The sequence below is a fragment of the Aspergillus uvarum genome, assembly GCF_003184745.1.
Source record: "Aspergillus uvarum CBS 121591 unplaced genomic scaffold BO82scaffold_56, whole genome shotgun sequence".
NCBI lineage: Eukaryota > Fungi > Ascomycota > Eurotiomycetes > Eurotiales > Aspergillaceae > Aspergillus > Aspergillus uvarum.
Genome location: NW_020291353.1, coordinates 166,864 through 193,438, shown reverse-complemented (window position 1 = coordinate 193,438; position 26,575 = coordinate 166,864). Strand labels below are relative to the sequence as shown.

Genomic DNA, 26,575 nt, shown 5'->3' with positions numbered 1-26,575 from the left:
GATTATAGATAGACCAGGGGGAGAGGGGAGGGGAACAATTGATGCGGTGGGGAAGGGGGAAGGGAGATATGGATGGTTGAGGGTTGCTTGTCAAGATGCACAGGTGAAGAAAAGTAGTGGATCTGAGGTTGAGAGATTGGCCAACAATCGCATTGCCCGTTCGGGTCGACTAGCAGTAGTGTGTAGTACCTAGTAGCTTCATCGCGTGGGTTGTTAACCTGTTCGACTCTTTGCAGTAGTTGGTGAAAGAAGGAAGAGGGGAAAAAAGGATCACCGGCACTTAAGCAGCACTTAAAACGCCGTAGTCCAGTAGTCCCCGAGCCCAGGCGCAAGCCCAAACACTGCAATGATCCGCTGGTTGGTTGTCGCTGTCTCGTTTCCTTCGGTCTGTGTTGGCGTCGCCAGCCAGGTAAGTCCAGGAAAACACAGGATAAAAGATTAGATCAGAGAGAAAGAAGGACGAGAAAGCGCACAGGATCAAACAACGCTATATACAATACACGGGGTCGAGACGGTCTAGAAATTACACCACCAAGGAAAGGAGAAAAGCCAAGGGCCCTTCCACGCCCCTTATCCTCCATCACCTATCTGGATCTGTCGAGCTCCAGTCTGGACTAGATAGATAGTTGGAGATACATCAGATCTCGTGCTGTCCAATCGTCCTCTGCCATGGCCATCTAGACCTCATCATCATCATTGCTGTTGTCGAACAGACCTTTGCTTTGTCCGCTCTCCACCAGCACGGACGATTGGCTCAGATCACCACTAATTTCCCGCATCGAGATCGCGCATCTCGGGAACTTTCGCGCCAATCATTCATTGCAAAGCCTTCTCCATCCGCCGCCGCCTGATATCCGTGCTGCTTATCTTGGATGCAAAGTCCTCCGCGTCATCGGGAGGCACCTCCGTCGTATGCAGGACATCGACCTCGAAAACAGCCAACGGTGCCCATCCTTTCTTCGTTCGTGCATCATTGACTGCAGCGCCGCCCGCCCGAGTCTCCTTGGAGACCACAAGGGCACCAATGCTTTCATCAGTGATGGTAGGACCAAATGGATCCTTTATCTCCACCAACTTGAAAACTAGATCGGGCCGTAATTTCATCAGGATGTACTTTCCATTGGGACCAGGCTCCAGGGCCTTTTCAAGCTGAGGTCGACTGGTTTTGGAAGGGCAGAAATTCATGATGGCAGTCAAGAAGGCACCCGTGCTAAGACTGCGTTCTTCCCAGCTTTCCAAGAATTCTGGATACTTCTTCTTTACCAACAACTCATCGCCGGTCACTCCCACGACGAGGACTCGTTCTCTCCCCGCACCAGCATCCTCCACGGGCTGTAGGACAAGTGCTGTCGCGGTCAGTAATAGTTTGTGTCCAATGTGAAAGTGGTCGAACGTGCCCCCTACAGCGACTGTATAGGGCGACGTGGCTTCGCGGAGATCGCCTAGGGTCACAAGAGATTCTGATGGAGTCCAGTGAGGTGCGTCTGGGATGGCATGCAATGAACCAGAGTTGGAGAGTTTAGAGTCTGCCACCGGAGAATAAAAGCTACTAAAGGCTGCGGCCAGATCCTGTCCTATCTGATTATCAGGGTAGTAAATTGACTTCCATGGTCGCCCTGACCTAGCCAGAGACCGCAGGTCGACGATCGGGCCATCGCGCGGAACTGCTGGGATGCTTTCCGGGCTCCGAGCCACATCATAGTCGAGGAGTATGACCCGTGCATCGATACCTCCAGGCATATCCAACTCGATCTTGTGCTCGATACATACAATCCCAATCAAACGGTATATGCCTTCAAGGATCGACTGCAGGCTTGCAAACGCTCTGGTGCGGGGTCGACAGGACGGGGCGAGCAAGCCTGGTAGGGAAAGTGCAACATCGAGTGTAGCCACGCGGTCGGACCCGTCTAGCTTGAGATGAAGGGTAGAGCAGACAGTGGACAGAATAGCCTCGTATGCAGACTTGACGTGGTCGAATTCGGTTGCTGGCGGAGGTGGCAGCAACAGCAGGGCCGAGGTCAGTTCGGAAGCCATATTGTACTGATATGCGGGGGAATGACTGTCAGTAATGGTTGCCTGTAGCAATTGCAATTATCGATAGGAATAGCTGGAGGATAGCAGGTGAATCAGAAGCCGAACTGACAGCAGACCCAGAGCCACAGACGAGCCGATGGCAGTCGGATGTTTCTGCTGATTTGAAAAGGGAGTAAGTATCAGATGAAGTACTCAGTAAGTAGTATTTCGGCAAGAAATAACAATAAATGATGGCCGAAGATGGATTTCCCCGCGATTGAGCTGACTCAGCCTGCGCGAGAGTCCCCGTGACTTCCCTGTGGTCTCTATCTCTCTCGCTCGCTCCCAACTCCTTCCCTTCTTCCCCGTCGATTCAACTGCTCTTATTCATTCGTTTCAGGCCTGTTCGGTCTATGCAGGCATTTATTCTGAGTCTTTTCAGCTTCAGAATGTCTTTGTGAATTTGTTCACGTTGTTGTCCCCTTCTGACATGACTTAAAGCGTGCACTGTCTCTGGTACAGTCGGAGCTCCTAGCGCCCTCCATTCCCCCCTCCCAAGCTAATCCTCGCAACCTGATAATCGCTGTCCACAACCGTTCACACCTGAACTTCTTCTCAGGCGGAGCTTCAATTGAGCTCATTCGCGTGGCTAGGGTACAATACGGTTCGAACTACTCGAATTCCACGCTGTCATGTCGAATCCGACCCAACCCTTCGACCCTCGCCGGGCCACAACGTACGGGCGCCCGGAGGAGCTGCATATCCCGTCCGGTGCCCCCAATCTGCAGCGACAGTCCATGCCCCACGAGTTCGTGTCGGGCGCCGAGAACCACGTTCCCTCAATCAATGTACATCCATCCGGCTCACAGCCTGGTCAATTTGGAGGCGGCAACAGCGCTGCTGGTGGTCATCTACCGGGAGCACTGCAGCCAGGCAACTCCAACCGTCCACCAGCAGTGTCCATGAACACAGCCCCCTCAGTGCTTCCAACTCTCCCTCAGTTGTCGACCCCCATGCAGCCTCCCGCAGCACCGTCATCACAGCCGCAACAACCACAGCAACCGCAACAGCCGCAGTCCGCAGTGCAACAGTCAACAAACCCGCGTTCTAGCATGGTCAATTCTCACGGACACTCAAGATCCAGCCCGGCAGGCTTTGATCAGCCAAAATACAAACAGCCGGGCTCGTCGCCGGGTGCTAGCTACCCGCCGCAGACTCCGTTGGGAGCCAAATACTCCCCCTTGGGCCTTGCTGATATCCGGCCAACCGGTGATTTGTTGAGCGACACGATGATGACCTCGGGAATGATGTCAATCAACAATAGCGAGAACCAGGTGCCTACCAACAGTAACTATATCGCCCCGTGGCCCATATACGCAGTGGACTGGTGCAAGTGGCCAGTGCCCGGCAACTCTGGCTCCTTTGGCGGAAAGATCGCCATGGGAAGTTACTTGGAAGATAATCACAACTATGTATGAGGTTGGTCTCCCTTAAGGATGAGCGATGGTGCTAATTTGAACGCAGATTCAAATTGTTGACACCCACTGGACCGCTCCCGACCCGGATACACCAGATGCGGCGGCTGGGGACATTAAGCTGGAGTATGTCAAAACTGCGGAAGCCACCCATTCATATCCTGTGACTCGGATTCTCTGGGAGCCGCCTTCTTCACAGAAACAATCCACAGACTTACTGGCAACGTCTGGCGATCATCTCCGGTTATGGTCGCTGCCTGCTTCGCAACCAGCGCCGGCTTCGAACACGATCACACGGTCGAATAATCAAAGCGCACCGACCGCGAAGCTGCAACCCTTGGCTTTGCTGTCGAACTCAAAGTCTCCGGAGCACACCGCGCCAATCACATCCCTGGACTGGAACACTATCTCTCCAAGCCTCATAATCACATCCAGCATTGATACAACGTGCACAATTTGGGACATTCCCACACTTACCGCCAAAACGCAACTGATCGCACACGATAAGGAGGTGTACGACGTACGGTTCTGCGCCAACAGCGTCGATGTCTTTGTCAGTTGCGGTGCCGATGGGAGCGTTCGCATGTTTGATCTTCGCAGTTTGGAGCACAGTACCATCATCTATGAGCCCACCGAGAAGAATGAGAAATGTAAGGCATCCCTATCATATCCGCAGTCACGAAGTTCGCCTTATTCACAACGATCTTCTCAGTGATGAGTCCCGGGAATGGCAGTCCTTCCGCGCCTGCACAGTCAGCATGGCCACCACCTCTACTACGCATTGCAGGTACGTGAGCTTTTGAATTTATCACGTACGACATACGTACTCACTACTGCAGCCTCTCCCCATGACTCGCACCTTTTGGCGACGTTCTCGCAAGACTCGAACATCGTAAGGGTCCTCGATGTGCGCCAGCCGGGGCAAGCTCTGCTGGAGCTGAAGGGACACGCCTCCTCCATCAATTCGGTGGAGTGGTCCCCCAATCGTCGCGGCGTGCTCGCCTCGGGCGCAGATGACTGCTTCGTTCTGCTTTGGGACTTGATCAATCAACACAACGCAGCGCCTGTGCCGCCGGGCGCACACCCACCGGGAGCCCCGACCGCGACGCCCACGAGCGAGCGCGGCCCGGCAGCTGCCTGGCAGTGTGACTACGAGGTATCGAACATCAGCTGGTCGCCGCAGGGCGGGACCACGCCAGCCGGACATCCACGCGACTGGCTCGGAGTTTGTGGCGGGCGAGGCCTCTGGGGAGTCGCTCTATGAATAGCTTCATACATCGGCTAGACTTTTGACAGATCGTCATTTGCATGTGATTTTGTTTGTCCTTTTCTGTTTCAGACTATGACTTACCCCCCTTGATGTTATGTTTGGTACTGGTCTTATTTGGGATGGGCTCTGGGACAGGCATGATTGAGATGACGTCCCGTGGCAACAGAAGCCCCATATAGCGCGCGGGGAGACTTGACCCGCGTAGGCGACCTTTGGTATATGGCATGGTACGAGTAAATGAATGAACGAACGACCCTTTTTTCTTTTCCTTTTAGATGTATTGAGATCTAGTTGAGACCATAAATGCTGGGTATGCTTGTTTTGAACAGAATAAGATTCCATTCTCCACATTAATGTGCGTTCCCACATGCACTTTACAAGGGAAAACAGATGATGGACCCAGAATAGAATTGAGACTAAAATATGTACAGCCAAACCCGCGACTGATCCAGTAAAATTAACATGAAGTGACGCCCGCTAACCTGAAATCCTAGCAGGGAATACATTTAGAAGTAGATGATAGTAAACAAGCAGCGGCAGCGGCAGCAGACAGAGAGGGAGAGAATCAATCCCGTCGCTCGCCACTGCTCACGGGCGCAGGCCTGGACACAGATACAGGCCCCTTGACAATGACCTTCTCCTCCACCCACCGTGCAAATCTCACACTGGGGATATCTACCGCTCGCCAGAACAGATCACCTGCCCACAGGGCGATGGGCAAACAGATCATCCACCCGAGGAGGTACGCGAGTCCGGCCTGGAAGTTCGTCGCCCGGCCGGTGATGGTCCACAGCCGAGGCATGAGGGCGTACCCCAGCCCGTGAAGGATGGGGCCGTGCACGATGTAAAAGGCGAAGGAGATCTGGCCGAGATACTGGGAGAGGCGGTTGGTGAAGAGGCGTTGGATCTCCGGGGAGTGGTTGATGCTGGCGACGATGAGGATGGCGCCAATGGTTTGCGGGAAGCGGTGCGGTTCTGGGTAGGTTTTGGGAGTGACTTTCCAGGTCCACATGTAGAACGGGGTCCATTTATAGCCGGTATTCGGGGTGGAGCCCAGGTAGAGGCCGATGATGAAGAGGGCAAACCAGATGTTGCGATAAGGGATCCGGCGGGTGGAAAGGCGGGAGAGGACAGGGTAGTGGTAGGAATGAGATTTGGCAGGAAGAAAGCGGCGGAGTTGAGGTTTGGGATCGTCGTCGATGGTTGCGGTCGTGGTCGTACTCGAGGATGTGCTGGCAGGGGTGGGATGTTGTTCCCATGTGCCGTGAATGAGGTCAGCTTCTGCGAGGAGCATGCCAGACAGGAAAAGCACGACATCCCAGCGGCCGAAGCGCATGCAAAACCAGATGAGACCGCTGACAAGACTGATCCGGATGGGAGTCGCGAGGCGCGAGGTGCCTAAGATAGTGAGGAAAAGGACGATGGAACTGCGGAATTCGACAGGAATGGTCCACAGATGCGGGTTGTAATTGTTGTAGTAAAGAGACCAGTTGAAGGGGTCCATCAGTTGTGCAAGTGTCGAGTAGCCATCCCAGAACTGCTTGGTGAAGGAGCGCATTATGGGTGGATGCTGCTCATTAGTGCCCAGGATCGTGTGGCCCTCAACCAGGACGCGCCGGGACGGGTGAAAGGCTCCCAAGCGCACGGCCAGAAAGACAAGAGTGATGCCCACAAATGACGGGATATAAAGGCGCAGGGCCCGTCGAAATGTAGCCGAGGCGAGTGTAGTAAATGTCTGTTCCCAGGCGCGACTGCGAATCAGCTTGAGCGGCTTGTAGGAGAGGACGTAGCCGGAGATAACGAAGAAGATGGCCACCATGATATGACCAGAGACGAGCATATGTACTATAGGCAACTGCCAGAGCGCGAAATTCTCCCCATTGAATCCCCAGCCCAACGCGACTTTCCAGGTGTAAGTGAAGAGGAAGTGGAAATTGAAAACGAGCAGACAGGCCCAGCCGCGCAGTCCGTCCAGGGCCGCGATGGCGTGTGGTTTAGCAGCCGGTCGGGGCGTTCCTCCGACGTATTGTTGTAGGTAACTTGGGGTGATTACTATGGCCACTTTGGTACAGAAAGCTTCCGCCATGTCCAGAAAGTGGCTGAGATACTCCTGGAAGCTATCATTGTGATTGTTGGTGCTGAAGCTGCTGCTCATCGACGAGAAACGACGATCGGCGGCTCTGGAGGATGATTCAAGGTCGTGAAGAGGGACATCGTGAACGGGGAGAGGCGAGGCAAGGCCCTTGTCGATCAACGACATGATGGGTTGTATTGTGAGAATCGAACCGCTATGGATGAATAAGAGTGAAATGATTGAGCAATGACAAGGCGTTCGTTACGGCGGGGTTGAGAGAAGAGGGAGATGACGCGCGGCTTCATGGGAGAAGAAACGGTGGGAGATGCAGCAAGAGGAACATGCTAGAGGAATGTCGCACAGTCGTTAGTATCAAGTAGTCCCACGTTACAAGGGTAAGAAGCATAGAGGACATACCTGAATCTGGGAGAAAGGGCTTGGAGCTGAAATGACGAGGCAAGAGGGAGAATGATGGATAAGAAGGAGAGATAAGGAGAGGAAAAGACAGAGAGACGAAGATGAGGGAGGAGAGAAAAGGGAAGGCGGAGGAGGAGAAGGAAAGTTGAATTGCCGCATTTTGAGGCCAGCTTAACTGACTTCAATAAAAACAGATTGAAAGAAACAAGAAATAAAAATGAATCTAAAATTAAACAAAGATTAATAGTAGAAGCCACATCAATTATAGCTCATCTGTTGCCAATGCACATATATAGATACTCAAAAGGTGTTCCTGGAGTCAGAAAATGGCCAACTCTCCTCCCTCTCTTGCTTGCTCTATACTTCCTCCGCGTAGCTCAACTCGAACTTCTTTCGCTTCCTTCTTTCGTTTCTTCTCTTTATCCTCCCTCACGCTGTTTCTTCAACCTCCCAACATCCCCCCATTTCATACCCTTCGACTTGGATCACTTCCTTTACGATTACTACTATATCTCTACCTCATCGCGCTTATCTCGTTTCCCGATATCACCCTCTCGAGAAGTCGTCGTCCGCGTCTACCTCCATGTCCGGATTCGTTCTTCGACTTTCTTTAGCCTCCACTTCAGCTTCATCCTTCGCGCCCTCTTCGCCTATCACTTGCGTCTTTCAACAGGATTAATCATCGCGCAGATACTACAGCAGCGCCTGAATCCCCTTACGCAACTCCTCCATACCGCCTCGTCGCACTCTTCTCCTCCTCGTCCCTCCAAGAACGCGCCCGCCATGGATTTGCGCTCGATGTTGAATAGCGACACTGCTGGCAATGCAAACAATCCTCCACCGGAACCTCAGCAATCGCCATCGGCGCAAACTACACGAAAGCCATCCGATGCCGTCTACAGTCCGCGCGAACAAGTTCCTGCCGCGGCGTCCGCTACCTCCGCCTCCTATCCGGCCGGTTTCCCGGGGGGATCAATGCAGCGGCCTCATGTTTCTCCCGAACGCTCTTCCTCCTACGGCTCGCTGCAGTCTCCTTATCAATATCAGCCTACCCCTGGTCGCTCGGCTGGTTCGCAAGCTGCTCGAGGTCAGAGCCCACAACCAGGTCATTACGGTTCTTCGCGCGATTCCTCCTTCAACCCCCCTCAGCAGCGCTCCCAATCCATTCAATCGGTGCTGTCCCACGATACGCCCATGACTCATGCATCTCACCCCAAGGAAAGTCCCTCAACCGCCGGAATTGCGCCTGGATTTGCCTCCCAGCAATTTTCACCGCCAGGACCCGGATCTCTGCCTGGCACGCCACGCGGGTCGACTGCTGCCTATGCTCAACCATCACCTTCCTCAGCTGCGCGCCCGCCCTCTTCAGGCCAAGACACGCGCTCGAACCGCGCCTCCAGCCCCTGGGCCGGCCAGGAGGCATCGATACAAATGTCACCCACTGCGATGCCCAGTCTGTCGCGTCCTCGAGACCAGACTCCGCGGCCGTACCCTGGTTCCATTGACCGACGCGGCTCAGAAGACAGTGTGAGCCCCAAGACCACGCGGGCTCCCAGCTATCCAGAATCGGCCATACCCACCCAAACCAGCCCTCGCGAGAATGGAATGGCTCTTGCAGAGGCGCATCGTAATTCCAGTCCGCACGAACCTCCGGTACGGAAGCGTCGTCGCTTCGATGCACCCCCGATCTATGCCATGCGGCCGGAACGTACCAAAGGCCGCGGCCCCATCATCCCGAATCCCTTTCCTCCCATCCCCAAGCACGCCCGCGATACTGCGTCTAATCCTTGGATTTTGCGACAGCGGGCTGCTTCGGCTGCTCAAGGTCCCGCACACGCCGCTGCTGTGCCCGTATCCATCAAAGCTTCGAACGATAACCCGCCCAGCAAGACGACGGCCCCGGCCCCGGCCCCGGCCCTCCGTGCGCCTTCTGCAGCGGCCGAGCCTCAAAAGCCTGGCAGTTTGGGACCGTGGGAGCCCTCCATCACCGGAGAGTTTCCCACCGAAGAGATCACGAAAGATGTGTGCGACTTTCTCTTCAGGCATGTCGTGGTCCGCAACGACGCCATCGCAGCTCCAGCGGGAGCAGCAGCAGCAGCGGGGTCGGCGCCCATCATCGAGGTGGAGGCCAAACTGGGCCAACTCATCGATATGGATCGTGGAGATCGGGTCCAGCTGCCTATTCTGACCGAGACAATTATCAACAAACAATTTCCACGCTTCCGGACAGCATTTGAAAGTAGCATGACCGTGGTACGTAATCCTCTTCTCCCGCGGATAATCATCACACCACTAACATGCAAGGCCAGGCTCAACATCAAGCGATGAACAATTTCCTTAATGAAGCCGTCAAAAGGTCCTTGGATCAGGCCGACCGACCCCGCATCCCCATTTCATATGCCCACAAGAAAGAGCGCGACACCTTCTATGAAGTCTCCCCGAACGAATTGCCCCCGGTGATCCGACAAAACCTGAACCCTCGCCACAAGCCCAAGGTCCGCGTGACTGTGGACCAAAGAACCAACGAGGTCCTCGCCAAGATCGTCAAATGCCGCATCGCCGACCTGGACATCCACAGCCCGAAAACCTGCGTCGACTGGCGCATCAGTGTCAACCTCGAAATGAACTACGACGGCGACGTGAGCCAGCTCACGGTTGTCGACCCGGCGCGAGGTCGCGGAGGGGATCGCAACAAAGATCGGATGAGCTACCGCCATCTCGCCTACCAGATCGATCTCACCCAGGTAGCTAAATCTGAAGTACGCTCCGTTTCCCCTCATATTCCCCGACCCCAATAGCCCCCTTGACTAACTTGACCTGTCACAATTAGTCCGTAAAAGGCGAGTTTGAGCACGAACTCGAGGTCGAAGTCTCGGCGGCCGAGATCCGTCGCCAGGGCCAGATGGCCATGAACGGGGAGCAACATCAGTACGAGGACCTCATCAAAGGGTTCCTGGATAATGTCCGCGTTCTGGCCCGTCAAGTCCCTCCGTGACCTATCTACCTCCATTGACTTTTTTTTGTTTCAAACACTTGCGTATTATTCCCCCCTTTTCACCTTAACACTTCTCGCCCTTCGCCCTTCCTCTCTCGGTCACAAAAGTCCCCATCTGATGTGCATATAACGACCCTACACATTTGCATCCGGAACTTCTTTGACCCCCCCCCCTCCGTGTTTATGTTTTCTGTTTCACAGAGTCAAAGAACTTTCAAGTTTCTTATGAAAATGAACATGCGTGTATTATTCTTCTTGATATCAACCTTGTTTTTTTTGTTCGGGTCGGCTTTCTCTTTTTTTCCTTTTCCGAATTGGATGTATACCAGATGTATCATATATAGCTTCTTTCCCCTTCCCCCGTCTCTATTTTTTTTCCTCCTCCGCATTCCTATCTTTACCTACCTACCTTGACTTAGACTACTGCCTTTTTATTTCATAAAATTAAGGGAAATTTATTGATTGACTGGATGATTTGAGCCAAGATCCTCGACTTTCTTAATTGGTAGTTGTGTAGAAACTTCTACGTATTAGATTCTAACAAGAGTGACAAGACCCCGACTCAAGGAATAGGCGAGGTGAGAGTGAAATAGGATGAAGATTGGGGGGTTTGTAAGTAGATAAGATAGAATAATACACATGATACAAAATGGTTATGCAAGTTTTGCGACGATGTTTGTTTAATCCAGAAGCCGCGCGAAAACAAAGAAAAAGAAGGAAAAAAAAAGAAAAAAAAGAGCAGCAGTAGCAGCAGCAACAACACCCGAATCTTCGGAAGAGAACAACAATGCCAGCGAAAGCAAATCAGTGTGTGGGATTTCGAGGATCAGGGAAGTTAAGCTATACGATGGATGCATCCTATCCATCGTCCATCGCATGCAAAGAGAAAAAAGCAGTACAAGACACGCCCTCTGTCAGACGGTGTGGAACAACGGATTTTGGTGATCTATATTTTCCCGGGAAGAAGTTTCCTGTACCTAGGTTTGTCGCCCTTCGTCGATTTGGGTTGTGGAGATTATTGATGAATTCGTGAGAAGCGTGAAGAGTGGCGGTTTCAAGGGCTGGGCGTTCCCTCTTCGTAGCGTGGTCCTCCGTCGTCACCGTCGTAGCCGGCACCGGGAGTAGCGGCTGCTCCGGCCGGAGTCGGTGCGTCGTAGGGCCGACTGTGGCTGCCCGCACCGTCGAACGCGGCGGGAGTGGGAGCATCGTACCCCCCTCGTTTCGAGATTCCACTGGGGGTGGGTGCATTGAAGGCGCCGGGCGTCGGGGCACTGTCAGCCCAGCCACCCGGGGTGGGTGCCGACGCTCCAGGCGTTGGGGCACTGCCGTAGGCGCCAGGGGTGGGGGCGGAATAGTTGCCTCCGGGTGTCGGGGCGTCGTAGCCCTTGTTGCCGTTGCTGGCGGATGCTCCTCCCCAGGCAGGCGTCCTGCCACCGGCGTTGGCACCGGCACCGCCCCAGGCCGGGGTGCGCGAGCCGGCGGCAAAGGCGTCAAAGTCACTGTTGCCAGACCCACCGTAGGGGGTGCGGGCGCCGGCATTCCAGGCGGGTGTACGTGAACCAAAGCCTCCGGCTCCTCCGTAGGCGGTGCGACTGCCATCATAGGGGTTAGAGGTGCGGGAGCCGTCTTGTTTCCAAGCAGGCGTGCGTGCGCTGCTTACGCCGCCCCATGCAGGAGCTGTGAGAACAAACAGTCAGTATGCGTGCAAGTGGAGTTGTGCATTGATACTTACTTCGAGCGGATGCGGCACCACCCCAGGCCGGCGTCCTAGAAGAATCACCCATACCCATCGGAGTCCGACCACCCTGCCATGCGGACTGGGAGGCAGCGGGGCCGCCGTTGGGAATGCGTCCACCACCCCGTCCCCGGCCCATTTCGATTGTCTGGCCAGTGATCGGGTCCTTGACAACCAGAAGTTCCTTGTCGATCGTAACCAGCTTGTTCTTGGAATGCAGTTCCACGCGGGCCTGCAAATCCGACGAGTCCTTGACAATACCGACTAAGCCCTTGTAGGGTCCCTTTCGGACCTGAACAGTCTTGCCAATCATCCTGTCACGTCCAAAGCTTCGCTGAGGCGGTCCCATCATGCCGCCAGGAGCTCCGTTCCTCATCAGCGCCGGGTTCATCTTTGTCAAATCGGGTCCGGTAGCCCGTCCTCCTTTAGCCGACACAGTGACAACGTTTGTCGTGCGCACAACCACAATACCAGAGTTCTCAGCCTGCGCTTTATTATGCAAGAAGAGGAACGAACGGTAGATATGGAGGATCACGCCGCTGCGCTGCTCACCAGCCACCTCCCGTACTGTGTCTCCAAGGCGGATCTCGGCACCACTGCGATCCGTGGCCACTGCATCCCGACGCGGCGTGATCTTGTTCGTGACATGTGTGGGAAGGATGGTACGGATAGATCCGTTCTGATCCAGTACCCGGAGAGACTCGCGATCAACTTTGACAATGCAGGCGACAGTAGCAGCACTGTATAGCTAGTTAGTCATGATATGAGTAGTAGCCAAGGAAATCAACTCACTCTAATTGGACCAAGTCGTGCACGTCGAACATGCCGAGTTTGCCGTCCACGCCAGTCTCCGCAGATAGACGCAAGTCCTTGCTGAAGACTGTGATCTCTTGCATACTCATGTCACTGAGCAGGGTCACCGTGTCATCCTTCACCTGTACAACCATACCCAGCTCGTCCACATATCTGCTGCCTCCAATTACCTTGACATGGTCACCTTCTCTAAACCGCTTGCGAAGAGTCTTGACCGGTGCTTCAATAGTCTGTCCTGCCAAGTCACCCTGCGTGACCACCAGAGTCACAATTTCACCCCGTGTGGAGGTGGTGCGTCCAATCAACCCTTGCTGTTCACCCCGGTAGACTTCGACAGGATCGCCAGGGAGATATGATTCTTCGGCAGTCTGGTTCTTCAATGTTTCGGCCAAAGAAGCCAGATCCAGATTTGAAGTGCCGTCGTCTGCGCCGCGAGCGAACATGGTGACCTCTTCCAGTCGAGGGTTCACATTCTTTGTGATCAGGTGCTGGACCTTCATGTCCTTAACCAAGAAGCCCTCCATGTAGGTCTCACCCAAATAGCTCCATGACTTGCCACCCAAGCCAGACGTCGCAGAAAGGTACTTGGCGTGCTTCTTCTTGGCTTCAGCCTCGCTGAAGGCACGTTGAGGCGGGCGAGCCACTGCTGGGTTCATGCCAGGACGCTTCCGCTTAGGATCGATGGCAGGGGCACCAATATCCTCGTTCAGACCGTAATCCAAACGAGGAACCAAGCGCACCGTCACAGCAAGACCGTTGGTCTCAACGTCCTCAATCTGCGCAAGATCGCCCTGGTATTTTCCACGCTTGATCCGAACCCAGCCGCCAGGCACAAGCTCTTCCGACTTCTGCACACGCAAAAGATCCGGCATCTCTCGTACGGGCACCAGGATCATCTTTGTCCGGGGATAGACGTTCGTCATATCCTGCAGCGCATCCATGACATCAGCCTGCCGGCGTGCCTCGACGTAGATGTATCCAGCCATCGCTCCACCTCTCTCGAAGGCGGAAATAATCTTGACCGGGTTGCGAGAGCCAGGCGGACGCTCTTCGATGCGCTTCTGAATCGAGAATACCACCTCACGCTCCTTGCCAGCCTTACAACGAACACCCCAGATACTCGGATCGTCGACACTCGGGAGAAGCAGTCGCTTGGGAACAATCACGGCATCGGTGGCCGCCGCACGGTTTCGACCATACCGCTCCTTCAGCATCTGCGCCTGCTTTTCCGCATCCATACTGGCCGCCAATTCGCGCTGGCGATCCAGCTGTCTGTGCCGACGATCATCCGTCTCCACCCCAACGGGCAGTGTGTCCATATCATCGGGGTGCATTTCCCCGCCAAATTCCATCTCATCCTCCTCGTCTTCAGCCTCATCTTCATCCTCATCGACACCGGCCTCGGTATCGACGAAAGAGAGAACACCTCCTCTCCGTCTGCGCTTCGCGGGCCGTCTCTATAAATTCAGATGAAACCTGTTAGCCATAACACGTTTTCTCCGAGCCGCTGCGAAAAAAAAAGAAAAAGAAAAGCGTTCGCCGGAATCTCTAGAGCCCACTCACGGGATTCACATCGTCATCGTCGTCCTCATCCTCCTCATCTTGATCCTCATCTTCCTCGCCCTCGTCGTCTTCATCGCCTTCCTCGTCATCGTTGTCGTCCCCTTCATCGTCGTCATCCGCATGGCCGCGCCCTCTTGCGTCATCTTCACTGCCCGCGCGAAACCGTGCCGTCCGTCCAGTGTGTACATCAGCGTCATCGTCGTCATCGTCGTCGTCGTCATCCCGACGACGGTGCGTCGCCTGCAGAAAAAGAACCCCAGCGTCAGCCTGATCCGTCCGACATCACACATTTCCCAGCCTCGGTACAAACCTTCGCATCCTCGTTGTCTGAGTCATCCGCCGGAGCGGGGTTGAAATCGTCATCTTCCTCTTCGGAGCCGAAGTCCTGATCTATGAGGTTTCGCGACATGTTGAACGGAGGATCGATTGATTTGTGACGGAAGAATGACGATCGTATTCGCAGAGTGTGATGATAGTAGAACGGAATGGAAGTCCGGAGGTGGTAGTCTCGTCAAGTTTGAGATCGTGGGGTTGTGTCAAGACGAATGTCTGAAGCGTATATCGAGGTCGATCAGTCACGGAGGCAAGTCGGAGGGATATTGAGCAGGAATTCCCACAAACCTCTTGACGCGGTAAAGATCTCTGATAGGATCGATGAATTTTCGGTATTAAGAATATATGACTTCTTCCCCAGAGTCAGTGGGTGCAACGAGAGAAGCAAAGACCGCGCAGAGCTGGCAGTGTTGCGAGAGAGGTTTCACCTCGGGGGCTGCGGCGAGGCGAGTTTCCGTTGTTTCGCCGACTCCGCGAGGCGCGATCTTCTCACCCAGCTGGTTGTTGAGAAGAAAGAGGTGAGCAGGGAAAGTGGATTTGTATCGCACTGGAATTAAAGTGCCAGACACCAGCTGCGATCGAAACAGGACACCGAAGGAGAGATAGTAAGTGTTGGGTTAAATGGAGAGGAAGAGAAAGAAAGGTGGAAGAAGGCATCAAGCATTGAATGGATGATTGCTGCAGGCAAATGTCATTTTCGGTCCTTCCGCCCCGCCGGACCGCCTTCCTTTCACTCAACCGCATCGGCCTTCCTCTCCCTCCTGCAATTGGCACTTCGATTTCTTTCATTTTATTTGCGTGACTTGTTGACTCTACTGGATAATTGATCTTTCAGTTCATTCAGATGGTATTTCCGTATTTTGCGCTCTAATTGAAAGGACTTTTGGCATCTTTTGGCAGCCTTTCTGGCCCCACTTCGAGGAGGCCTACAGCACCATACACAGCTCAGCCATCATTCATTGAATTTGCGATATGCTAAGATAGTCAGTCCTCCAGGGCAGTTTCTGCGTGATATGTTACAGGACGTTCAGCAAAATAACCATATATACTCCTGCGAAATAGAACGTTTGATTCCAAAACTTGTAACCAATTCCTACAATTTCAGCCCGAAGAGCTGATGCACACGCAGACTCTGGCGCATGCTAAGATCCAGCATGATCTCCTCACTACCACCGGGGATGGCATAGGCTCGGACATCGCGGTAGAGCCGCTCGACCTTTCCACCCTGGCCACCCCGGCTGTAGCTGAGACCGCCGAAGATTTGGCTGGCCTCGCGCGCACAGAACTCATACGTCGTCGTGGCCTGCGCTTTCAGCCCGGCAATGGCGCCTCCCAGCTTGAGCATGGCTTCCGTCTCATCCATCGACTGGCACTGGTAGATGATGTTCTCTAACCAGTTGTACGTCGCCTCGATTTGACGGGCCATGTGTGCCAGCTTCATTCTGATGACCGGATGGTCAATGAGCTTCTTACCGAAGGTCTTGCGCTTATGCGCATACTTCATAGACTCCTCATAACAGACACGGGCGAATCGCACACACTGTATCACAATGCCAATGCGTTCATGGTTAAAGTTGGTCATAATCACTATGAAGAAGGTTAGATCCTGCAAGAAAAGAGCATAAGCGGCGTCGGGTGGGTCAAGCACGTACCCTTAAAACCTTGGTTCTCCTTTCCAATGAGGTTTTCCACCGGCACCTTCACGTCCTCAAACGTGATATAGGTGGTACCACTGCTCCAGACACCCTGGCAATCCATACGCCGGGTGCTGACACCGCCCTGCTCTCTCTCGATGAGCAGCACGCTGATGCCGTTCATACCGGGCCCACCCGTGCGAACGGCGGTCGTGAAATAGTCACTCCAGATACCGTTGGTGATCCACTTCTTCTCACCGTTCACGATGTAGTGCTTGCCATCTGGCGTCAGCTTGGCCTCACAGGTGAGGTTGGCGACATCACTACCCGCATCGGGTTCTGTGATAGCCAAACAGATGCGCTTATCACCAGCCAAGATCCCAGGCAGGATCCTCTCTACAAGAGGCTTCTTTCCGAACTTGACCAGAGGAGGACACCCGATTCCAAAGCCACCAATCAGATTCCAAACGAAACCGCCGCTACCAGAGCGAGACAGTTCATCCGTGAGGAGCATCTCATGGAACAGGTCCCAGTTCTCAGGGGCCACGGATTGCACCCGGTTAGGGGTGTATTGCACTGGGTATTTGATTCCGAGCAAGCCGGCCAGATACCCGCGCTCTCCCATCTGTTTGTAAATGCGGTCGGGGACGGTCTTGCTCTCATCCCATTCTGTCACATTTGGCTCGATTTCAGTATCCACCCATCGTCGGACCTCCTCACGGAGAGCAGCATGCGTCTTATTGAAATAGGGCGAGTGATACTAGAGGTCCATCGGCATAATTAGTCTGAGCCTCGACCATCTCGTGCTACGGTAATGTGGAAGCTTGCTGGTACTTACACCGTGATACCAGGCTGGGTCTGCAAAGGGGATGAGGTCGCCAAAAGGCTCCTGGGCCTCTAGCGACTTCGCGGAAACCACATCAACGGGTGCAGCCGGGGCTTTCGCAGGCTGTTGCTTGACTGGGGCGGATGCTGGGGCCGGCTCCGGTGCAGCGGCCTTCTTCGAATCCAGGGAGCCGATTTGCAGCTGGCCCTTGAACTTCTTCAAGATGCCTTCATTGTGGTATTTCCAGAACTGCTTCGATGCGTCTTTGCCGGCCACCCGTTGTAGGACTATACGTGGCGGTAGTCAGCTGCAAAAGTTCGTGGCGGAGTCAGGTATACACTGGGGGAGTCATACTTTTCTTGCCACCTATAGGAGTCACACAATGACATTAGTCTCGATTTCGGACTTGTTATCTAGGGTCAGAGACTTACCTGGGTGCTCCTCCTGGAATTTGGTCAGATCGTACACATCCTCATCGATCACTACCCACAGATTATCCGGTTTGCTATGCGAGGCTACGTCGTCTTTGGTGAATTTCTTGGCCATTTTGTACGGACAGTAAGAAGATGAAAGGAATATGTGTGGGTATCCTCAGTAGGTACAGTTGGGTATGAAGACGGCGCTCCTCAGTCGCGCTGCGTTGTACAGAGTGGGGTGGGGAGGCAACGGTGGGGTCGAGATCCGGGGTAAGAATGTAAGACCAGAGAGGGAAAGGGATAGTCGAGAAGCCTGGGGTAAAGGAGGAAGAAGGGGGAGAATGGAATCAGAAGCGGGTCGAAGTCGATATAAGAGAGGCCAGCTGAAAAGCAGGCTGGCAGGCTGGCAGGTTGGTTCAGTTCAGCTTTGATCACGGAGGCCTTACCCTATGCAACAAGCCCCGTCAATGAGAGGGGTCTTCTGGTAAATAGGAAAGTCCAATAATAATCATAATAAGAAGAAGAATGGATAGTGGATACAATACAACAGAGCACGATCGGCATCCGAAAACAAGTCCCTCGGAGTAATCACTACAAAAATGAGAGAGAGGAAGTAGTTAGTTCAGGAATTTCTTTCACATGTTGGGCCCGACTGACTTCATCACTGCCAGTGCCTGCCCACGGGTAGTAAAGAGTACTACGGTATAAAGCAGCTCACGTGGACCACGCCTCGGCCAGTCCGGGATGTGTATTGCTCGTCCTCCGATTGGCTTCCCCGGCCTTATGGCACGTGCGGGGCTTTACTGCAAGGAGAAACAGCCGAGGCAGACCAAGTCAGTGGATCAGATGAGATCATGCATCATGCGAGTTGCTACTGAGTTGTTGTTCCTTTCTTCAGTACTACTAGCATGTGAACAGGAGAAAGATTAAAAAAAAAAAAGACAGCAGACATATTTGTAATCCAGGGTGGACCAGAGGAAGGAAACATTGGTGAGCAATGTAGTTCCTAGTGCTTGGCTGAAAAGATCACTGCTACCCAGTACTCTGGAAACTGACTTACTACTTAAAATATGCTCGTACATTCATAGACAACGACTGCTGTACAGCCAGCGTAACATCGACCATAAAGAATGATGTCGTCAGTTCGCAATCCATAGTTAACACTACGACCGCCCTCCAAAGTATCGAAATATGTTTATTCAATTCACATAGGACATAACTTCCATAATTAACCTAGAAATACAACCAGCCAGAGAGATCTATCAGGGCGACCGGGAGCTTTACTCTTCGACTCCGTCGCTCTCATAATCGAACTCATCAGGTACAGGTGCTTCCTCACCGTCCTCTTCATCTTCATCCACCGCTGTCAACACACCGGCGGCAGCCAAGGCTCCCGCATCGGCTCCGGTTTCAGCCCCCAAACCCCGGCCACTACCACGCTGGGGTGTCTGGAAACCAGCCGCGCCCATCGCGGCCTGCAGACGGTCTTGTAGCGTCTCTGCTGCCGCAGCCTGCTTGACCTCCTTGCTAGCTTTCATTTCGATCTTCTCGCGAGGCTCCTCGGGGGTCTTGTCCAACACAACCACTACACCACCGGTAGGCTATCGCCAAATTAGCGTGGGTCACATATGAAAAGGGAGTAAGGTATACTTACCCGTTTGACGGGCTCATACCGCGGGTCCGGGAACGTCAGATATTTCAACTGAGCTGGTAGGACACGGGACATGTTGTCCAATTCATAGCCGACCTTCTCCCGCTCAGCCTTCTTCTTCTGCCCTTCACCACTTTCCTTCTCTCCATCCTTCGCCTCATCTTCGACCTTGGCCGCAGTTTCGTCCATTTCCATCTTGTCCGCCAGAGGTTCCGATACCTTGGGTGTGGTAGGAGTCTGATCAATGTCCATGCTCTCACGTCGTTGCTGCTTCTCCCGGCGCTGAGCACGGCGCTTGGCTTGGGCAGTGGTCGAAAGGACAGCAGTCTTGATCTTCTCAGGAGCCTCCTCGGTCTTCACCTGCTGCTCAGGTGGGTAGTCGAAGAGGCTGGGTCTCGTGTTGCTGTGGAATTTGAACAAGGGAACTTCCAGTTCATCATCCACGCCGATCACTGCGGTAGGGGTGAAGCTGAGGGACAGGAAGTGGGTGAGGGGGAACCAGTACCAGTACTGAGTAAAAACAGCAGCACCAACGATTCCGGGCATGTTGAGGTTGCCCGTTTGGGTTTGGAGGCTGATGGTGCAGTTACGCCCACCAGCATCGATGATGCCTAGAGCAACGGCGCAACCGAATTTGGCCATGGCATCTTCGTGTCTGTCCCCAATCATCTTCATCATGGTCTTGCGAAGCGTGCTCACGCGAGGATTCATGGCCTCGTTCTGCTGCACGAGAACCATGGCCAGAGCGATCAAAGCACCCTGTCTCACAAAGTCGGTCGAGTCCTTAAGCATAGGCTCAAGCAAGTCAATGGCCTCGTCCAAACCAGTGCCAGCACAGGAGATACCCAATGCCATAGCAGCTCCATAACGAACGTGAGGATTGTAGGACTCAGACAGCAGCTCGACCATGCGAGGCACACTCTGGTGCTTGCGGAACAAGATGAATCCCAAGCTCAGAACAGCAATGCGGCGAACATCATCGTTGACATCACTGACAGCAACGTGAAGAAGCTTCCGGACAGCCTTGTTGCTACTGCTACCACAGTAAGCAAGGGCGATCGTCATGATACCACCATAACGGAGAGTGGGATCGGGATCACCCAGAAGACCGTTGATCAGCTCGTCGGCAGCCTCTTGACGCCCGTACATGATCAGAGCCATTCCCAGAGCCAAGCCACGCACGATCTTTTCATGCTGGGTGTCATGAGCATACTGAATCATGTCCTCAAGCACTCTCATGTTGCCAGTGCCCAGCATGACCAAACCCATGGCGAGACCGACGGCCTCGCCGTTAAGTGCGGAGTCGGTGTAGAGTACATTCCGCAAGTCCTCATAGATAGACTCGTTGCCGGTCGCCATCCCCGCAACACCGAGACCCAAGGCACCACCGTGCTGAACAACTTCCTCGGTGGCCTTCTTGAAGTGATCACGGATAAGATCCACAGCCATGCCGCCATGGTTAGCATAGATCAAACCTAGAGCATACAAGGAACCTCCTTGGCTGTAGACGGAGCCTGAACCTCCAACACCCGCGATGTGCTCCCGAGGCAGATAGGGCTGCAAGAGCTTTTCACCCTGGGTTAGATTACCCCGGTGGATAACACCCAGTGCCGCAGTAGCGGTGAACTTCGACCAGTTAACAGCTTTGCCCAACCATTCCAGGTTGTCTCGGAAGAACTTGTCGTGCGTGGTGCCGGCATGCATGAAAGCGTTCGAGAGTGTGACAGCAGTGTGGAAAATAGAATTCCGCGCCTCCAAGCTATCCCGAACCTTGTTCAAGATAGCGATGTCGGCCTTGTTGTTGCGATACAGGAATTCCAAATTCAATTGGATGGTCTTTCTACCATCGATGATAGCAAGGACGTTCTTGTAAGCCGCGCGCGCTTCAGACGAAATCTTGGTCTGCTCGTTGTTCTCGCCAATAGATCGGGATTGGCTATCCAGCAAAGGATCCGATTCCTTGGGTTCCTCTTCAGCCTTCGACTCGGACTCCTCGCTCGCCTGTAGGGGTTCGGCAATTTCGCTACGAACTCTCTGAAGGAACTCCTGTGTACCGTTGTCATAGAGATCGAAGGAAATTTGGTAGGCAACGGCGAGTGATCGCGCATCACCCTTGTCGACCAACTGACGAAGAATGGCCGACGCCATTGAGTGCTCATTCAGGTACACTACACACTTGGCAATTGAGAAATAGTCGGGCGCAGGGATTTCGTTGAGGAGGTCGAGGATAAGCTTAAGGATCTTTGGAAGAAAATGTTAGCACCAGTGTAAGGGAGCAATAGAGAGGAAGATATGGACATACGTCATTGCGGAAGCCACGCTCCTGCACGATCCCCATGCAGATGTCCAGCACATACTCCATAAGCTCTTCACTTCGTCGCGATTCGCCGTTCTGCTTCTTCTCGTCCTCACTAGCCCGGATAATGGTTTTCCGAAGGACATCGAGGTTCTTGGCCTCGATGGCAATTCCAATGACTTGACGATACCTCTTTTGAGTGAAGCATTGCTCAAATAAGCGATCGATGATTGCTTGCAACTGACCCTGAACTCCCCGCTTCAACACCAAGGGTGTCTCGACCTGCTTGATGCTTGCATCATCGCCACCCGGATAGGCCGCATCCACTCCGGGCACTTCTTGTCTGGATAAGAGAGACTTGGATGGCAAGGCGGACTGTGAAAATGGTGTGATTGGGGATGTCAGGCTGGCGGAGGTGCTCGTGGCTCCTTCACCGGAGGTGGGGAATGAAGTGTTCAGGTTCGCAGGTTGGTCACCTACTACCGGCCGCTGGGCGGCGGAAAGCGAAACAAAGGTGTCAACACATTTGGCTGAGAGATGTAAGCATTAGATACTAGCCACTTCGGTGGTGATAGATGAGCTCGATAGACATACCGATGATTGTTTCCTCGAACTCGCCACCACTGTCCAGCTTGAACAGCTTTCCGGCACCTAGTGCAAACACCATGCTTTCGTTGTACTCCTGGAGGTGATAATACACCTTGGCGGCGACTAGGGCGGCAAGCTCGCGTTCCGGAAACGACTCATCTTCGTAGAGCGCCTCTCTAGATTCCAAGGAGTCAGTGTCAGGTTAAAAAGAAGCAGCTCATGGTTGGAGTCGAGAAGGAGTAAGGGACATGATGGGCGTCCGTCGAAAACGGAGAATCAGGCTGACAAACGAACATTTGAGGTACGGCGTCGACGACTTCTGTCCAGAGGAGGTCGATCTGGGAGTCAAGGGTCTTCAGAGCAAAGACTCGCAACTCTGGATCGGACTCAGAAAGAAAACCGACAAGGCCGGCGGCTGATGCAAGTCCAACCATGTCTGGAGGGAGTGTTCTGGATTGATGGGAAATGGCAGCGCTGTCGCTAGAGGATGGGGCGACAGCTTCGAGTGAGCCGTGAAGTGGTTGAGTCGGTTGAACCCAATCTGCGAATTTCAAGACTACTGAAGATCAAAAGGCGCAGAGTACACGTGAAACGAGATGGATAAAGCAGGCGGGATAGAATGGTGGATGGTGGGAAGAGACAAGCTCGGAGTGATCAGGAAGCTTCAAGGTTCCTTTCCAGCAGCAGCAGCAGCAGCAGCGAGGCACACGTCAACGGGGCGGAGGGAAGCTGTCGAATGGTATTGCTGGTTTCTGCCGGCCGCCCTATCAGTGTCACGTGGTCGGTGATGGCATGCGACAGTTATGCAGCAGGTCCCTGTCTCTAGGCAGGAGTGACCCTCTTTTTCTCTTTGTTGTGTCGTGTGCGAGGTATTCGTGATTGAACTATTTTGCTCCATTGAACTGAAATTCTAGGCGGGTATTTGTACCCTGACTCCCGCCAAATTTCATCCCAATTGCTCGTTCCTCTCCAAGCCGTCATCACCCCCAAAATGTCGGCAATATTCGCGCCGGGAGCTTCCACCTACCAGCAAGACTCACTCGTATACATTGACCGACAAGCCAAACAAATCGAACTCAACCTGCAGAGTTTCATCGATGCGCAAAGCGAAGGTCTTCTTGCTGGCCTGGCGGGGCCGCAGTCCAATGCTACTCCCTCGACTAGTGGGAGCCATACTCCAACTTCGGCGCTGGGTAGTGTTCAAGGGCCCTCTACCGTTCCAGTGAGACAACCACCTCCCGAGAAGATTAGTCTTCGTGCGGCTCGGGAAGGTATATTTAAATCTATTTACGACCTGTTGAAGCTGAGAGAGGAGGAGCATGAGCTACTGATCTCCCAGGTCGATGAACGACACGATGCACTGCAGGACATTGATGGGTTTAACACCAAGCGTGCCGGCTTAAAGGCCGCAATTTCGACAATTCAAGACGATAAGGACGGTCAACGAACTAAGAAACTACGAGACGAAAGTCGCAGACTGGAGGAAGACATCCATGAAATGGAAACCAGACTATCCCAAATGAAGGCTAGGCACCAACATGTCATCCGGGAATTGTCGCAAATGGAAAACTCGGTCGACTCTAAATTATCCTCCTACAAAGCTTCTTTGACGCTACTGGAGTCGGACGTTCAAAGATACCTCCAGAATCCGCCTGTGAGACCCCTATCGGCCAAGTCTAGTGACGCGACGTTCTACACTCTGAACCCAGATCGACGGACCCTCGATCTCGCCCACGAACACTGGACCAAGGAGCAAGCGGACCTGCGCAGTCGAGAAAAGGAAGTCAAGGCAGAGATCGAAGCGCTGGAGGCTGGTGGTGGAGTTTGGAAACAAGTAGTCGGGGAAGTTACCGGTTACGAGAAGCGGTTGAAGGCGACCATGCGCCGCTTCATACAGAAACAGTCACAACTTCTGGATCCAGAGGGTACTTCACAAACCCTATCGGAAAAGGACATTGCCCGGACTGTGCTAGAGGATTTGAGACACACATCTGAACGCGTAGAAGATCACTTAGAAATTGCGGGGAGTAAGAACTGGAAATTACTCGTTTGTTGCATCTCTGCAGAGCTCCAGGCTCTGCAAGAGGCTCACCAACTCTTGCTGAATCTGTTCAATGTGTCTGACGCCGACGTCCGATCGCCTATCGGTGGCCCTAGCGATGGTGAACCCGATGTTCATGCTGACCCGCTTGGGGTGGATAACCCTGAGCCTCCAGCTGATTTGTTGAGGGATACGGAGGAACACTCTCTTGATGTAGTTTCTAGGTCGTCGGGGGGAGAAGATGATGAACCAGATCCCGCTTGGCTGCTCCCAGAATCGTGACCAAGATGTACACTCGGCTGGTTTGATTTACTTGAAAGACATCACTAGTTCCTATTGAAGTAGCTTGAATGCCTTCGGTAACCTATACATGCTAATCATAAAGCGCTTTTGCCTGCTGCTATGCTATCCAAGTACTTGCTCTAGTTGACACAGAGGAATTACAATCTGACATGATCGGAATAACAAGGTGGCATTAGGACAGCAACCAGTTCGCAGACTAGTCACCATGCCTATAATACTTGCCCAAGCGCCTTATCAAAAGTGTCACAAGGGAAGATGTTTGCATGACCCGAAGTCGTTCTTTGGGAGGGACTATACCGGCAGATACATATGTTTGCGGACAAATAGGCAAATCGATACAGAGCACTTTCCCGAGGCTATACGTATATATGTATTGCAAGGCCCCCCTTGTGACCCCGAAATATAGCACTGGGGAATTGCTGTAACCATGAAGGGGAGTTGTGCAGTATAACTGGAAACTGCAGCAGCGGCTCATTGACCGTAAACGCTTGGGCCCGACCAGCGTCCCACACAAGGTACACTCCGTACTTCCTCTTCTAATCTCCTCCCTGTCAACAGGCCTGGTGATGTGATTTTAGCCAAGTAACCTGGTCCCCTCTGTCCCACACACACAACTCAGGAAGTATCCCACACTTCCTAGTGATATGCCACAGATATATATGTGCTGAGAGTGGATCTGGAACCCGCCTCTGATAATGCACCTCCCTACTGCGACGCACACCTTCACCATTCCATCCCTCCATGATGGACTCAGGCTCGACTGCCGGATATACCATCCACAAGGACAGTTGAATCCCAGCCGTCCATCATGTCAGCGGATACGAGGTGCGATCGTTGCACATCCGTACGCCCCTCTCGGAGGATGCTACGACGATCCGGTCGTGGGGCTCGTTGCAGGGGAGCTTCTCCGAGCTGGGTTTGTGGTGGGCACCTTCAACTTCCGGTGAGCATTGCCACCCTTCTCTCTTCTTGTGTTTCTGGGATATCGTTTTCGCCGAGATGTCTCATCCATCCGTCAGCTGCTTGACAGTCCGAAACCCTTCAATAGTTCCAAACTAATATGTGCTACAGTGGCGCCGGTGGCTCTGATGGGCGGACAAGCTGGACCGGCAGGCCTGAACTGGCCGATTACGCCTCTTTCTATGAATTCATGCTGCTCTATCTGCATCGCCTGAGGGACACGCGTTCTACTTCATCGCAGTATGGCGGAAATAACCTTGAAGCTGTGCAGCTCATATTAGGCGGCTACTCGTATGGGTCAATGATTGCCTCGTCTCTGCCGCACCTAGATCTGTTTGCGGATGTTGTCAGGCAAAGTAACCATGGTACCCCCATGCATGAGATCTACCAAATCGCTCGAGATCTCGTCTACTGTTCAGAGGAAGACAAGGACATTCTTGAACAAGAAAGAATTACACCTGAGGAGATGAGAAGAGCCGCGGGCATTATTCAGAGAACAACGATCGCCTATTTACTTATCTCACCCATCCTACCCCCGATCAACCGTTTTCTGACATTGTTTGCCAAGCTGTCGCTTGATATTGGAACGTTTGAGTCGTCCCAGAGGCAATCGATTCCTTGTCCCCAGCCAGCAGACCAGGTATGCGCACACGAAACACTTGCTCTTTACGGAACCCAGGATACTTTCACATCCGTACATAAGTTGCAGACCTGGTCGAAAGAGCTCCGTCAGAATCCATCAAGTAAGTTTCGGTCGGTTGAGATCGATGGAGCAGGGCATTTTTGGATCGAAGATGGTGTTCGATCTCAGGCCAGAGACGCTATCAGGAACTGGCTATGTCAGATTGATTAATCCTTGCGCCGTGGTCAGTAGGTAATGTGGATAACATCACAAGAGCGAATGAGTCTAGACTACCTTCCATACAATGGCCATCGGTGCATGGGGCCCGAAGAAGGAGTACTGCCAACCAGAAGTCACTTTCACATGCGGGCCAGAGATTCGACCATGATAAGTAGCATGTGAAACTTGTTCGTACGCATGACCGGCCATCCTGGTCTGAGGAGACCGACAAAATACCCAATTAAATGCAACGCAAAGTTCGCACTCGAAAGAAAGGAAACCATCCGCTTTGTCTTAATCATATGGAGGGAGATGAGTGTATGTGCTGGGA

The 26,575-nt window shown here is 53.3% G+C and overlaps 10 protein-coding genes across 10 annotated transcripts; 5 read left to right on the top strand and 5 right to left on the bottom strand.

The window, feature by feature from the left end:
• Positions 1 to 343: 343 nt before the first annotated feature.
• On the bottom strand, positions 344 to 2,217 carry BO82DRAFT_156982 (putative pantetheine-phosphate adenylyltransferase). The gene has a single exon (XM_025630214.1). It carries the CDS (start codon positions 2,032 to 2,034, stop codon positions 817 to 819), a length of 1,218 nt encoding a protein of 405 aa, XP_025488650.1. The 5' UTR covers positions 2,035 to 2,217; the 3' UTR covers positions 344 to 816.
• A 167-nt stretch (positions 2,218 to 2,384) lies between these two features.
• On the top strand, positions 2,385 to 5,068 carry BO82DRAFT_317502 (WD repeat protein). Its single transcript, XM_025632611.1, has 4 exons — positions 2,385 to 3,485; positions 3,538 to 4,138; positions 4,201 to 4,275; positions 4,322 to 5,068. The coding sequence occupies exons 1-4, from the start codon at positions 2,706 to 2,708 to the stop codon at positions 4,750 to 4,752; spliced, it is 1,887 nt and encodes a 628-aa protein (XP_025488649.1). The 5' UTR covers positions 2,385 to 2,705; the 3' UTR covers positions 4,753 to 5,068.
• Positions 5,069 to 5,157: 89 nt separating this feature from the next.
• Positions 5,158 to 7,113, bottom strand: BO82DRAFT_357361 (acyltransferase family protein). Its single transcript, XM_025636000.1, has one exon. It carries the CDS (start codon positions 7,016 to 7,018, stop codon positions 5,324 to 5,326), a length of 1,695 nt encoding a protein of 564 aa, XP_025488648.1. The 5' UTR covers positions 7,019 to 7,113; the 3' UTR covers positions 5,158 to 5,323.
• Positions 7,114 to 7,691: 578 nt separating this feature from the next.
• Positions 7,692 to 10,710, top strand: triA (putative mRNA capping nucleoside-triphosphatase). Its single transcript, XM_025635999.1, has 3 exons — positions 7,692 to 9,502; positions 9,559 to 10,008; positions 10,080 to 10,710. The coding sequence occupies exons 1-3, from the start codon at positions 8,033 to 8,035 to the stop codon at positions 10,242 to 10,244; spliced, it is 2,085 nt and encodes a 694-aa protein (XP_025488647.1). The 5' UTR covers positions 7,692 to 8,032; the 3' UTR covers positions 10,245 to 10,710.
• BO82DRAFT_156924 (uncharacterized protein) lies at positions 10,337 to 10,720 on the top strand. The gene has a single exon (XM_025630213.1). It carries the CDS (start codon positions 10,428 to 10,430, stop codon positions 10,656 to 10,658), a length of 231 nt encoding a protein of 76 aa, XP_025488646.1. The 5' UTR covers positions 10,337 to 10,427; the 3' UTR covers positions 10,659 to 10,720.
• A 567-nt stretch (positions 10,721 to 11,287) lies between these two features.
• On the bottom strand, positions 11,288 to 14,862 carry spt5 (transcription elongation factor spt5). The gene is made up of 5 exons (XM_025630212.1): positions 14,666 to 14,862; positions 14,356 to 14,595; positions 12,772 to 14,249; positions 11,977 to 12,719; positions 11,288 to 11,921 (listed from the first exon to the last, which is right to left on the bottom strand). Exons 1-5 carry the CDS (start codon positions 14,762 to 14,764, stop codon positions 11,299 to 11,301), a joined length of 3,183 nt encoding a protein of 1,060 aa, XP_025488645.1. The 5' UTR covers positions 14,765 to 14,862; the 3' UTR covers positions 11,288 to 11,298.
• A 919-nt stretch (positions 14,863 to 15,781) lies between these two features.
• BO82DRAFT_291352 (putative acyl-CoA dehydrogenase) lies at positions 15,782 to 17,694 on the bottom strand (the record flags this gene model as incomplete). The annotated part of the gene is made up of 5 exons (XM_025631725.1): positions 15,782 to 16,275; positions 16,341 to 17,082; positions 17,161 to 17,435; positions 17,503 to 17,514; positions 17,580 to 17,694. 5 exons carry the CDS (start codon positions 17,692 to 17,694, stop codon positions 15,782 to 15,784), a joined length of 1,638 nt encoding a protein of 545 aa, XP_025488644.1.
• A 1,051-nt stretch (positions 17,695 to 18,745) lies between these two features.
• On the bottom strand, positions 18,746 to 22,748 carry BO82DRAFT_357355 (proteasome regulatory particle base subunit RPN2). The gene is made up of 5 exons (XM_025635998.1): positions 22,394 to 22,748; positions 22,106 to 22,275; positions 21,518 to 22,041; positions 19,219 to 21,456; positions 18,746 to 19,165 (listed from the first exon to the last, which is right to left on the bottom strand). The coding sequence occupies exons 1-5, from the start codon at positions 22,531 to 22,533 to the stop codon at positions 18,845 to 18,847; spliced, it is 3,393 nt and encodes a 1,130-aa protein (XP_025488643.1). The 5' UTR covers positions 22,534 to 22,748; the 3' UTR covers positions 18,746 to 18,844.
• A 210-nt stretch (positions 22,749 to 22,958) lies between these two features.
• BO82DRAFT_357353 (uncharacterized protein) lies at positions 22,959 to 24,514 on the top strand. Its single transcript, XM_025635997.1, has one exon. The coding sequence runs from the start codon at positions 23,091 to 23,093 to the stop codon at positions 24,420 to 24,422; it is 1,332 nt and encodes a 443-aa protein (XP_025488642.1). The 5' UTR covers positions 22,959 to 23,090; the 3' UTR covers positions 24,423 to 24,514.
• A 624-nt stretch (positions 24,515 to 25,138) lies between these two features.
• On the top strand, positions 25,139 to 26,256 carry BO82DRAFT_291285 (uncharacterized protein; the record flags this gene model as incomplete). Its single annotated transcript, XM_025631723.1, has 2 exons — positions 25,139 to 25,386; positions 25,515 to 26,256. The coding sequence occupies 2 exons, from the start codon at positions 25,139 to 25,141 to the stop codon at positions 26,254 to 26,256; spliced, it is 990 nt and encodes a 329-aa protein (XP_025488641.1).
• Positions 26,257 to 26,575: the final 319 nt, after the last annotated feature.

Bases quoted from the DNA above. Each gene is read 5' to 3' on its own strand.
- BO82DRAFT_156982 (XM_025630214.1), bottom strand. From the start codon at position 2,034: ATGGCTTCCGAACTGACCTCGGCCCTGCTGTTGCTGCCACCTCCGCCA.
- BO82DRAFT_317502 (XM_025632611.1), top strand. From the start codon at position 2,706: ATGTCGAATCCGACCCAACCCTTCGACCCTCGCCGGGCCACAACGTAC. The intron at 4,139-4,200 runs GTAAGGCATCCC...CGATCTTCTCAG, and splicing joins CACCGAGAAGAATGAGAAAT to TGATGAGTCCCGGGAATGGC. The intron at 4,276-4,321 runs GTACGTGAGCTT...ACGTACTCACTA, and splicing joins ACCTCTACTACGCATTGCAG to CTGCAGCCTCTCCCCATGAC.
- BO82DRAFT_357361 (XM_025636000.1), bottom strand. From the start codon at position 7,018: ATGTCGTTGATCGACAAGGGCCTTGCCTCGCCTCTCCCCGTTCACGAT.
- triA (XM_025635999.1), top strand. From the start codon at position 8,033: ATGGATTTGCGCTCGATGTTGAATAGCGACACTGCTGGCAATGCAAAC. The intron at 9,503-9,558 runs GTACGTAATCCT...ATGCAAGGCCAG, and splicing joins TTGAAAGTAGCATGACCGTG to GCTCAACATCAAGCGATGAA. The intron at 10,009-10,079 runs GTACGCTCCGTT...TGTCACAATTAG, and splicing joins CCCAGGTAGCTAAATCTGAA to TCCGTAAAAGGCGAGTTTGA.
- BO82DRAFT_156924 (XM_025630213.1), top strand. From the start codon at position 10,428: ATGTTTTCTGTTTCACAGAGTCAAAGAACTTTCAAGTTTCTTATGAAA.
- spt5 (XM_025630212.1), bottom strand. From the start codon at position 14,764: ATGTCGCGAAACCTCATAGATCAGGACTTCGGCTCCGAAGAGGAAGAT. The intron at 14,250-14,355 runs GTGAGTGGGCTC...CTGAATTTATAG, and splicing joins ACGATGACGATGTGAATCCC to AGACGGCCCGCGAAGCGCAG. The intron at 11,922-11,976 runs GTAAGTATCAAT...TTGTTCTCACAG, and splicing joins TGGTGCCGCATCCGCTCGAA to CTCCTGCATGGGGCGGCGTA.
- BO82DRAFT_357355 (XM_025635998.1), bottom strand. From the start codon at position 22,533: ATGGTTGGACTTGCATCAGCCGCCGGCCTTGTCGGTTTTCTTTCTGAG. The intron at 21,457-21,517 runs GTATGTCCATAT...TTTCTTCCAAAG, and splicing joins AGCGTGGCTTCCGCAATGAC to ATCCTTAAGCTTATCCTCGA. The intron at 19,166-19,218 runs GTAAGTATACCT...ATTTGGCGATAG, and splicing joins GGTATGAGCCCGTCAAACGG to CCTACCGGTGGTGTAGTGGT.
- BO82DRAFT_357353 (XM_025635997.1), top strand. From the start codon at position 23,091: ATGTCGGCAATATTCGCGCCGGGAGCTTCCACCTACCAGCAAGACTCA.